This window comes from Triticum aestivum, chromosome 3B (assembly GCF_018294505.1).
Source record: "Triticum aestivum cultivar Chinese Spring chromosome 3B, IWGSC CS RefSeq v2.1, whole genome shotgun sequence".
In the NCBI taxonomy this organism is placed as follows: domain Eukaryota; kingdom Viridiplantae; phylum Streptophyta; class Magnoliopsida; order Poales; family Poaceae; genus Triticum; species Triticum aestivum.
This window is the reverse complement of record NC_057801.1, coordinates 669,294,303-669,306,752: the sequence shown is the minus strand read 5'-3', so window position 1 is coordinate 669,306,752 and position 12,450 is coordinate 669,294,303. Positions and strand designations below refer to the sequence as shown.

General features: G+C 43.4%; 1 protein-coding gene and 1 long non-coding RNA gene across 2 annotated transcripts; both read left to right on the top strand.

The window, feature by feature from the left end:
* Window positions 1-4,018: 4,018 nt before the first annotated feature.
* Window positions 4,019-6,671, top strand: LOC123066018 (histone-lysine N-methyltransferase, H3 lysine-9 specific SUVH1-like). The gene is made up of 3 exons (XM_044489187.1): window positions 4,019-6,092; window positions 6,126-6,431; window positions 6,628-6,671. The coding sequence occupies exons 1-3, from the start codon at window positions 4,019-4,021 to the stop codon at window positions 6,669-6,671; spliced, it is 2,424 nt and encodes an 807-aa protein (XP_044345122.1).
* A 3,270-nt stretch (window positions 6,672-9,941) lies between these two features.
* Window positions 9,942-10,750, top strand: LOC123066017 (uncharacterized). Its single transcript, XR_006431199.1, has 2 exons — window positions 9,942-10,044; window positions 10,370-10,750. It is a non-coding gene; the product is annotated as an uncharacterized lncRNA (long non-coding RNA).
* The last annotated feature ends 1,700 nt before the right edge of the window (window positions 10,751-12,450 follow it).

Below are 12,450 nucleotides of genomic sequence, written 5' to 3'. Positions count from 1 at the left end.
TAATTTTGATGGGCGATGGTCCTTTATGTTTAATACCATCATTGAGAGTTTGGATTTGAGAGAAATCGAACTCTCTGGTAGACAATTTACCTGGGCTAACTCTTTACCAAACCCGACATATGAGAAGTTGGATCGGGTTCTTGCAAGTGCCGAATGGGAGCAGAAGTTCCCTCTGGTCACGGTGCAGGCTCTAACGCGAGGAATTTCGGACCACACACCGCTATTTGTTGACTCAGGGGAGCCAAGGCATGTGGGAAACAAGAATACTTTCTCCTTTGAAACGTCATGGTTTGAAAGAGAAGGTTTCTTGGATATTGTTGCCAGAGAGTGGGCTAGAGAGTCTAGGGGTAGATCGCCTGTCGAGAGATGGCAGAATAAGATTAGGCATTTGAGGTGCTTTCTTCGAGGTTGGGCTAAACATCTAAGTGGAGTTTATAAGGTTGAGAAAGACAGACTCCTGGAGATTATTCAATACCTAGATGTTAAAGCTGAATCAGCGGTTCTTCAATCTGCGGATATGTGCTGTAAGATTGATGCGGAAAAGAGGTTGAAGGAACTTCTCCGCGAAGAAGAGCTGAAGTGGGCGCTCAGAGCAAAGGTTCGCAAAGTAATCCAAGGGGATGCGAACACTCAATTCTTTCATCTGATTGCGAATGGCAAACACAGAAAGAAAAAAATATTTCAGCTCAAGCAAGATGAAGGCACAATTGTTGGTCACGATAATCTTAAGCTATACATCACCGAATACTACAAGCAGTTATTTGGACCGTCGGAGGATAGCGCTGTGTCCCTCGATGAGTCCAGGACTGAGGATGTGCCTCAATTAACTGCTGCTGATAATGACATGCTAGTTGCGCCGTTTACGGAAAAGGAGGTTTTCGATGCCATCTCTCAGATGGAGAACAATAAGGCTCCCGGGCCGGATGGGTTCCCGGCGGAGTTTTACAAAAGATGTTGGCATATCATCAAAGGGGATCTGCTACCCATGTTCCACGACCTTTTTGCTGGACGGCTTCAACTTTTTCATTTGAACTTTGGAACGATAACGTTGCTTCCAAAGAAGACCGACGCTCTCAGGATTGAGCAGTTCCGTCCTATCTGCCTCTTGAATGTCAGTTTCAAAATTTTTACCAAGGTTGGGACTAATAGGCTCACACAGATTGCGCATTCTGTGGTGCAGCAATCCCAAACAGCTTTCATGCCAGACAGAAACATCCTTGAAGGGGTGGTGGTGTTGCATGAAACGCTCCAGGAAATTCACTCTAAGAAACTTGATGGAGTCATCTTTAAAGTAGATTTTGAGAAAGCGTATGACAAAGTTAAATGGCCTTTTCTGCAACAAGCTTTGCGTATGAAAGGTTTCCACGAGGGCCGGAGGAGCCAGATTGAAACTTTTACGCAAAAGGGTAGTGTTGGCATAAAAGTGAATGACGATGTCGGTCATTACTTCCAGACACATAAGGGCCTGCGGCAGGGAGATCCGATGTCCCCTATTCTGTTCAACATAGTAGCCGATATGTTGGCGGTGTTGTTAGGGAGAGCCAAGGAAGTTGGCCAAATAGGGGGCTTGGTGCCACACTTAGTGGATGGGGGTATATCCATCCTGCAATACGCTGATGACACTATCATCTTCATGGAGCATGACTTGGTAAAAGCTAGAAATCTGAAGCTGCTGCTTTGTTTGTTTGAGCAGCTAAGTGGGCTCAAAATTAACTTCCACAAAAGTGAGTTGTTCTGCTTTGGGAGAGCCAAAGAGGAACAAGAGGATTACAAGCAGTTGTTCGGATGTGGTTTGGGTGAGCTGCCTTTTACCTACTTAGGAATTCCTATTCATCACCGCAAGCTCACGAATAATGAATGGAAGTGTATTGAGGATCGTTTCGAGAAGAAGCTAAGTTGTTGGAAGGGCAAGCTCATGTCGTATGGAGGCCGTTTAATTCTTATTAATTCGGTGCTCACGAGCATGCCCATGTTCCTTTTGTCCTTCTTTGAAGTCCCAGTTGGAGTTAGGAAACGACTGGACTTCTATCGATCGAGGTTCTTTTGGCAGGGGGAGGAGCCTAAGAGAAAATATCGGTTAGCGAAGTGGAATATCATTTGTAGACCGAAAGACCAAGGGGGTATGGGGATTGAGAATCTCGAAGTCAAGAACCGATGCCTTCTTAGTAAGTGGTTGTGGAAGTTATCCTCAGGAACTGACGCCATGTGGGCTCAAATCCTGCGTAACAAGTATCTCCAAACCAAAACTTTGGCTCAGGTGTCGGTTAGACCAACTGATTCACCCTTTTGGAAAGGGCTTATGAAAGTGAAGCTTTCATTTTTTCAGAGGTCAAAGCATTTAGTTGGTAATGGTGCAAGCACGAGATTCTGGGAGGATACTTGGCTTGGAGAGGCTCCCCTAGCAATCCAGTATCCGTCTCTGTATCGTATAGTTCGAAGGCGCGATGCTTTGGTTGCATCGGTCTTCGCCTCGATACCCCTGGATATCCAGTTTAGAAGATCGTTAGTGGGCAATCGTTGGGAAGAGTGGCTGCATCTAGTTAGGAGACTGATGCAGGTACAACTATCTCAACAACCTGATAAATTACGCTGGAATCTCACTAGGTCGGGGGAATTCACGGTTAAATCAATGTATGTTGATGTTATTAATTCCAGCTCGATTCCTACTTCAAAGCATGTGTGGGACGTCAGAGTTCCTTTAAAGATCAAGGTGTTTATGTGGTTTCTACATAAACAGGTGATCTTAACAAAGGATAATCTTATTAAGCGTAATTGGACAGGACCTACTAGGTGTAGTTTCTGTGATCAGGGTGAAACCATTAAACATCTTTTCTTTGACTGCCCACTAGCTAGAATTCTTTGGACGACTATTCAAGTCGCTTTCAATATTACCCCACCAAGGTCGGTTAACATGTTGTTTGGGACATGGCTAACTAGGGTAGAGCCCGGGTTAGCAAAACATATTCGCTTGGGGGTTTGCGCTTTTTTGTGGGCGCTTTGGAATTGCAGAAATGACTTCGTCTTTAACAGATCAACAAATATCCATGTTTTGCAGGTTATCTTCCGAGCAACGGCTCTTATCCGTTCCTGGTCGCTACTCACTCCGACGAAGGCCAGGGAGCTTTTGGTTACTGCTGCTATCCGATGGGAGATGGTAGCTCGGGATATATTCAGCCGGTTTGGATGGCGGTCGTGTAACAGGATAGGCAATTAGTTTACCTGTCTATTTTGGAGCCAAACGGCTGTGATGTATAAGTGCTTTGGCTAGCTTGTGTATCTAGCCTTCGGGCTTTGTGTGAGCCTTTTCTTACTTTTCTTGTTGACAACCTTGAGACTTGGAGACTTTGTGGACTATTTTATGCTTAATAACATGGCCGTATGCATCATGCTGATGCAGAGGCCGGGGAAGCCCCCCTTTTCGAAAAAAAAAAATCCTCATGGCGTCATGGCACCTAAGCGGCCAAGCCTGAACTCCCTACCCTCGCCCTCCTACCACCCACGTCTATCCCCTCCGTAACCTAGGTCATGACACAACCTTTCAGGTACTTTGCTGCCATAGTTTATAAATTAGGAAAGAAAACAATTCCATGGAAGCATTTTGTGTCGAATAGCTGTGCCATTTTCGCATGTACCATCTCAACATTACAAAAGTAACATTGTCACAGTTCGATTGATGGCACATTTAGCAAGCAAAGTTTAATCAATGCTTTATCTTTGTTTATTTGTCATGATTATGCTATTAATATTGCATGTCTTCTGTGTAGTAATCAGTGAACTGTAATGCGTGATGAACTATAAGTGTTAAATGTTTTTTCTATATCCGCTGTTACTGCTTCATGATCTGCATTAAACAACCAACAGCTTAAGTTCTTTATGACTTCTATACTCACCGAAGGATATTCTTTTTTCAGCTTTCTCTGAAGTATGACTTGTGCACAAGTCTAGACCTGTAGACGAGGATATAAAGGAATTGCTGGCGCAAGTCTTCATTTGGGAAAATATCAGTTGGCAGCTTACAATGGCTGGAAATCAGCAGCCCACTTCAGTTGTGTTGAATGATGCAGCAGTCATCGACGCCAAACCCTTGCGCACATTGGCTCCCATGTTCCCTGCACCGCTTGGGATGCACACTTTTACCATAAAAGGCTCACCTGCAGTTCTCTGTGTCACCCCATTTGGACCATATGCTGGAGGTACTGAACTGGGAATGCCTGGTGGTGTTCTGCCAACCTCTGCACTACTGTCCGCTCCTGCAGATCCCAACCCGGTGCAACCATATATGGTTCATATGAATGGAGCTGCTAATGCTAATGGTCCTGCAGATCCCAACCCGGTGCAACCATATATGGTTCATATGAATGGAGCTGCTAATGCTAATGGTACCACAACGGTCACCCCGGTGTTGCAAACTCCTCCAGCAGTCAGTACACAGGAATCTGGTAAGAAGAAGAGGGGGAGGCCCAGGCGTGTGCAAGATACTACTGTTCCTACGGCTCCTCCAGTTCATTTGGTTCCTTCAGCTCCTCCAGAAGGTAATAATATTGTTCTCCAGACACCCCCTTCAGCCGTCACACAGGAATCTGGTAAGAAGAAGAGGGGACGACCCAGGCATGTGCCAGATGTTTCTGTCGTACCAACTCCTTCAGTGCCTATAGTAGATGGCGAACCTATTTTTCATACACCTCCTGCATCTAGCGTACATGAATCTGTCACAAAGAAAAGGGGGCGACCCAAGCTTGTGCAGGATAGTTCAGATACTTTAACTCCTCCAGTTCATTCAAAAGAGAGTGAGCCCCTTATGCAGGCTCCATCTGCAGTCACCTTATTGGAGGATGGTAAAAGGAAGAGAGGGCGGCCGAAGCGTGTGCCTGATAGTTCAGTGACTCCTTCAAGTCATTCTGAAGATGTTGATAGTGGTGACACATCAAAACGTGGACGGCCCAGGAAAATTGACACAAGTCTGCTGCACCTGCCATCTTTGTCTTCAGATGATCCTAGGGAATCTGCAGATAATGTACTTGTTATGTTTGATGCACTGCGGCGACGGCTGGTGCAGCTGGATGAAGCGAAGCAAGTAGCGAAGCAGCAGCATAACTTGAAGGCTGGGAGTATCATGATGAACGCTGAACTTCGCGTCAATAAGAGCAAGAAGATTGGAGAGGTTCCAGGTGTCGCGGTTGGTGACATGTTCTACTTCAGAATCGAGATGTGCCTGGTAGGGTTAAATAGTCAGAGCATGGCAGGGATAGATTACATGTCAGCTAAGTTTGGTAACGAGGAGGACCCTGTGGCCATTAGTGTTGTGTCAGCTGGTGTGTATGAGAATACCGAAGATGATCTAGATGTTCTGGTTTACACTGGACATGGCATGTCTGGTAAGGATGACCAAAAGCTTGAGAGAGGTAATCTTGCACTGGAGAGGAGTTTGTACAGAGGTAATCCCATTAGAGTTGTTCGCACTGTGAGAGACTTGACTTGTTCAACTGGTAAGATATACATATATGATGGCCTTTACAAGATCAGAGAAGCCTGGATGGAGAAAGGGAAATCTGGGTTCAAAGTGTTTAAACACAAGTTACTGAGAGAACCTGGACAACCTGATGGCATTGCAGTTTGGAAGAAGACTGAAAAATGGAGGGAAAATCCATCCTCTAGAGATCATGTTATATTGAACGACATATCATATGGTGTGGAAAGTAAGCCTGTCTGCCTTGTAAATGAGGTCGATGACGAGAAAGGTCCTAGCCACTTCATCTATACAACTAAACTTAACTACATGAATTCCCTGAGCTCAATGAAAAAGATGCAAGGCTGCAGATGCATAAGCGTATGCCTACCTGGTCATAACAACTGTTCTTGTACGCATCAAAATGCTGGCGACCTTCCTTACAGTGCTTCAGGCACACTTGTTAGTCGGATGCCTATGTTGTATGAGTGCAATGATTCATGCACTTGTGTACGTGATTGCCGGAACCGGGTTGTGCAAATTGGTATCCAAATCCACTTTGAAGTGTTTAAGACGGGAGATCGAGGTTGGGGCCTCCGTAGTTGGGATCCTATCCGAGCAGGCGCATTTATCTGTGAATATGCAGGTGAAATTTTTGACAAGAATGTTGTTGATGCAGAGGACGATTACATCTTTGAGACCCCTCCCTTGGAGCAGAACGTAAGATGGAAATATGCACCAGAATTACTGGGCGAACCTAGTCCTTCCGACTTAAAAGAACCATCTAAGCAGCTGCCAATAGTTATTAGTGCAAAACGGACTGGCAACATAGCTCGCTTTATGAACCACAGCTGCTCACCTAATGTTTTCTGGCAACCAGCTCTATATGATCATGGTGATGAGGGATATCCACACATCGCATTCTTTGCACTTAAGCACATTCCTCCAGTGACAGAGCTTACATATGATTATGGTCAGAGCCAAGGTAATGTTCAGCTGGGAAGTAATTCTGGGTGTCGGAGGTCTAAGAAATGCTTATGTTGGTCTCGCAAGTGCAGAGCTTCCTTTGGCTAAATAATCAACCCGTAAGGGATAATTTGCCAGTTGAAGGTTAGTGATTTCTGATTACTTTTTCCTTTCTCAACATTACTTTTCCGAAAGATGTCGTACTTTCATTTTAGATAATGCTGTCATCTATGGGTGTGATGTTTTCCTGAGATGTTGATAGATGCAAATACTCTAATAGAGTATTAGTAGTTTGCACCCTTTTGTAAAGTCAGAACTCACAGGATGTTCTATATAAAATTTCACTTTAGAAACATGATTCGAGTTTGGTAACCTGGTAACCAGGAATTAAAAAACGGGAAGGCTAAAAATCTGACGTCAGATTTTTAGGCGTGTCAAATCGAACGTTTTTCATGGCAATTTACATTGGCGTGATGATGTCAAATTTAGTTTGCAAGCACGGCAATTTCATGGCAAAAAATGAACTGAGGCGGATTTGCCATGCTTACCAACTAAACTTGCCATCCTCGGCGAACATAATTTACCATGAAAAACGTTCGATTTGCCATGCCTAAAAATCTGAGGATCGCTGGATATTCAGGTCCTTAAAAATACAATAAACTATATATTTGCTTGTAGAAATGTTTATGTATGATATGACTACTAGAACCAATTTTCAAACACTGTGCAGAAATATTATGACCAAAAAAGGGAAATAATGTTGTTTTATAGCCCACACATGGATGCCTTCAGAACACTCTTTCCTCACATGATTTTGAATTACTGAGCTTATTTTTCTTATTTGATTTTTGTCTATGAAATCTGGATAAGGCTCACCACAACAACTGCTGGAACCATTTCTTTCTCATCCACCTGTAGATCCTGTTAAATGTATGCCTAGGTCGTAATCTGATGAGCTTATCTTTGATGAACATAAGCAGCGGAACGTTTGTCGCATCATGAACCAGCAGCATACATGTGGTGTTGCAGCCACAGTTGAAACAATTTTGCCCCTCTTCCGGAGTTAGATAAGTACATGTTGCACAAAGGACTAGTAGATCTTCCAATAAGGGCAAACTATGTTTACTATGGTCTTCGTACCGTAGGCTCCCGTCTAAGACTACCCAGTGGAATTTTATGTATGTATGGTTGCAAAGATCTGTCCAGGGTCTTGCGAGGCTGTTGTGAATCTGTTGTTTTCCTGTTGTAGTGATCCTAGTGGATCAGTGTGTCCTGTAATTGCCATGTTGAGTGATAATGAAGGCATCTGATCAATCCGTAGGCAAGATGGTAGACCTATGGCTGTGTTTTTAGCGTATATCTGCTGCATCAGGTGAATCCGTAGGCAAGATGGTAGACTACTATTTTGCTGGAAATGTTTGCTGTGGCGCGATGATATAGGTAGCGAGCGATGTAGGAATTATTTTGTTTCGTCAGCGCTGGTGAAGAGCTGATCAGTTTTGCTTCGCGACAATAAAATATATCTTGCGGTAGAAGCTCCAATTGGGCGTGTTCGTTTTATCGAGCCATTTGTCTCCTACTCCTTCCGTCCGAAAATACTTTGTCATCAAAATGGATAAAAAGGGATATATCTAGAACGAATATACATCTAGATACATTCCCTTTTATTCATTTTGATGACAAGTATTTTCGAACTGAGGGAGCAGATCCAACATTGTGTGCCTGGCGCCATTTTGGAAAGGAAAAAGTGCCAGTTGCTTCGTAATTCCGTGTTTGGATAAAATTTTGAGTTAAATACACTACAGGTGCCTCAACTTGTCGTGCATGGTCAGTTTAGTGCCTAAATTTGCAAAATACATGAAATTGGTGCTCGAACTTGTGTGGTTATGTAAATATGATGCCTCCATCTGTATCTAGACATGCGTCTAACCCATGTGGCGTGCCAATGTGGCAGTGGCCCACTTGTAAGTGGCTGAGAGCGGGGAATGCGCTAGGTGGCCGGCGCATGAGGATTTTTTTTATAAAACCCCTCATGTTTTATTTAATCACGTATGCAAACATGAAAATTTAGAGAAAAAATTGCGTGAGGCAAGATTGATCATGAGACCTGGTGATAGCAAATTATAGTGCACTCGCAGGTTGTCTACGAGGACATACTCTAGTCATCTAAAATTAACGATGTCGAACTATATATATTGCATTGCTATGCGAAAGGTAGCATTGAAGCACATGTACATTGTGTTGCTTGTTTTGAAGTTCAAAGAAACGGATTTTTACAGCTAAAGAAATTCTGAATTTTTTGCGCATGCACCCACAGAAGTGTATTTTTTTTTTAAAGTTGTACTAACTCTGTACTAAACTAGCATCAATTACTATGGATCGATGGAGTAATAATAAATTAAAACTTCCATAAACTTAAAGAAAGTTTTAGTGCATTTGGAAGAAGTTCATCGCGTGCACTAAAAATTCACAATGTGTATTAAACAAACTCAATGTGTATTAAAAAATTATTATGTAACATGTTAAATAATTGTATTAAAAGTTCAACTCAATACTTGTTAATACATGTTGAATAGTTTACAAATACTATGTTGTCAATTTGTTAAAATTTGGTTATTTTAGAAATACAATGAAGATAAACAATGATTGTGTGTGTGCTTGTTGTCTAGAATGAACATACATAAATTTATAAAAAAATATAGAAGGGGTCACAAACTACCTAAGCTGGTCCAGAAGGGCATTGCTAATATTGAGGACAAAGGGGCTGGAAGGCTATGTCAGAGGGGAAGTAGATGAACCGGCGAACAGGGCAAGTGAAGAGTGGAAGAAGTGGAGTGTCATTGACTCCCTGGTGGTGGCATGGCTGCTGAACTCCTTGACCCCATCCATTGCAGCAGCCGTGGAGACTCTTCCCCATGCAGCAGAGGTATGGAAAACCCTGGAAACATTGTACTTCGAGAAAGGGAACATAATGCTTATGGCGCAGATTGAGGATAGAGTAAATGAGCTAAAACAAGGGGATAAGTCGGTGATGGAGTATGTAGCAGAATTGCAGCATTTGTGGGCTGACTTAGACCACTATGATCCATTGGAGTTACCACATTCAGAATGTATAGTTGCTACTAAGAAGTGGGTAGAGCGTACGAGAGTGATGAAATTCTTGAAGGGACTTAGCTCAGAATTTGAAGGAAGGCGTGCTGGGTTGTTTCATCAGCCAAAGCTCCCCTCGCTTGAGGAGGCAGTTGCAGCAATGGCACAGGAGGAGGTCAGGTTGAAGTTGACCAAGACTGGAGAAGCAAATGCATCTCGCTCAGCATTTACTGTGTCTGAATGGAAGGAGACAAGAGAGTGCTTCAACTGTGGAGAGAAAGGTCACATAAGCATCAATTGCACAGCACAACACAGAGAAATACGTGGTAGGGGAAGAGGTTACAGCCGAGGTGGATACCGGGGAGTTAGAGGCAGAGGTAACTCGAGGGGTTCGAATTATTCCAGTGGCTTCAAAGCAAACTTGGCTAACTTGGCAATGCAAGAAGAAGGGACGTCAACAACCTCTCAAGGGGAGTCGAAGAGTAGAAGTCAGGAGGACAACACCTTCGGGAACTTTGCCCACTTTGTCTACACAGGGGAAGGTAACTTTGCAAATGCATCTATATCCACACATGATTTTCTTCCAGATTGGACATTAGATTCTGGAGCATCCAAGCATGTTGCGGGTACCTCAACTGAGTTTGAATCATATACTCAGTACCCAATTACACATTGTGAAACAATACAAACTGCTGATGGCACCTCACAACCGATTAAAGGAGTTGGATCAGTTCAGTGTACACCCACTATTAAATTATCTGATGTATTACATTTCTAGCTTTTCCTGTGAACTTGCTTTCTCTAAGTGCTTTGATTGATCAGATAGATTGCCGAATAACTCTTGATAAGAAAATATGTTTGATTCAGGAGAGGATGACTGGAAGGAAACTTGGGACAGGAACCAGGCGTAGTGGATTGTGGTATATGGATCGTGATGTGTCTAGGTCTGGTGCTAGTCCTATTTTGGCTGTACTAGTTGGAGTAAGTGAGACAATGGCGATGATCCATCACTGTCGCATGGGGCATATGGCTTTTGATAAGATGAGTAAGATGTTTCCTGATGTAATGCGTGGAGTAGACAAGAGTAAGCTTGTGTGTGATGCATGTGAATATGCAAAGCACACAAGAATCTCATATTTGAGTAAGGGGCTAAGGAGTATATCCCCGTTTATGCTGATTCACTCTGATGTGTGGACATGTCCTGTTGTTTCTGTTAGTGGAATGAAATATTTTGTGACATTTATAGACTGCCACACTCGCATGACTTGGGTGTACCTCATGCGACATAAAGATGAGGTATTCCAATGTTTTCAGGAGTTTTATGCCTATGTGCGAAACCAATTCAATGTGCAGGTGCAGCTGATCAGATCTGACAATGAAACTGAATATGTAAACAAGCAATTTGGAGGTTTCCTGTCAGCACAAGGCATAATGCATCAAACATCATGTCCAGATACCCCTGCTCAGAATGGTGTTGCAGAAAGGAAAAACCGACACATTTTATAAGTGGCTCGATCACTTATGTTCACCATGAATGTGCCAAAATTCTTGTGGAGTGAAGCTGTCATGACTGCAACGTTCCTGATCAACCGGATGCCTTCAAAAATGCTTGGTATGAAGTCCCCATGTGAGATGCTATTTGGGGAGAACAAATTCTCAGTTCCTCCGAAGTAATTTGGGTGCACCTGCTTCGTTAGAGATCATAGACCAGCAGTGGGAAAGCTGGATCCACGAGCTGTAAAATGCATATTTGTTGGATATCCTGCAGGGCAGCGAGGCTATAAGTGTTGGAGTCCTACTGAAAGGTGCACATTTGTAAGTATGGATGTCACCTTTCGAGAATCTGAGCCTTTCTATGGTGAGAAGACAGATCTCAGCACTTTATTCGAAGAACTTGACCACTCACAATCTATGCAGGGTGGTCAAGAGGGGGAGTGCAACTTGAGTGGTGAGTGCAGCACCAATGGCGACAAGGAGCAGCCAATACCAACCCCGAAAATAGTGGGATCCTTCATTCCAGTTGTAGTTGATGGGGCTGAACAGCAGAGGTGGCAGAGACCAAATGAGGAAAGGAATCCTCAGGTGTATACAAGAAGGAAGAGAGTTGTGGAGGAACAAGTGCATGAGGATCAATCAAAAGAAACTATGGAACAGGGGGAGCAGTCAGAAGAAACTCAAGCGACAGGAAGCTCATCTGAAGTGGAGTCATATGAAAATTCAAGTATTGAAGAAGCATCACCTAACCTGCCAATTGCTCTCAAGAAGGAAGTAGCAAAGAAAACTTTGAGCAAGGGCAATCTTGAGCATGACATCAGTAATTATGTCACCTATGAAGCCCTATCACCTTCATTTAGAGCATTTGTCGCATCACTTCAAGTCGTGATTGTTCCTAAAGACTAGAAGAAGCAAGACAAGATCCAAAGTGGTGTGAAGCCATGAGGGAAGAGTTGGAGGCCCTGAGAAAGAACAAAACATGGGAGCTAGCGAATCTTCCATATGGGATGAAGGCAGTCAGTTGTAAGTGGATCTTCACAGTGAAGCAGAATCCTGAGGGTAAGGTTGAGCATTACAAGGCAAGACTGGTAGCCAGAGGGTACAGCCAAACGTATGGTATTGATTATGACGAAACATTCGCCCCAGTTGCAAAGATGAATACAGTGAGGATTCTAATCTCATGTGCAGCTAACTTTGGATGGCCACTACCCCAACTTGATGTAAAAAATGCCTTTTTACATGGAGATCTACAAGAGAAAGTCTACATGGAAATTCCTCCTGGACTTTCTACACCTGGGACAGTTGGGAAGGTTTGTAGATTGAGAAAATCTCTCTGTGGTTTGAAGCAATCGCCAAGGGCTTGGTTTGACCGGTTCAGGCAAGCAGTTTGCAGTATGGAGTATAAACAATGCAATGGAGATCACACTGTTTTCTATAAACATTCCAAGCAACAG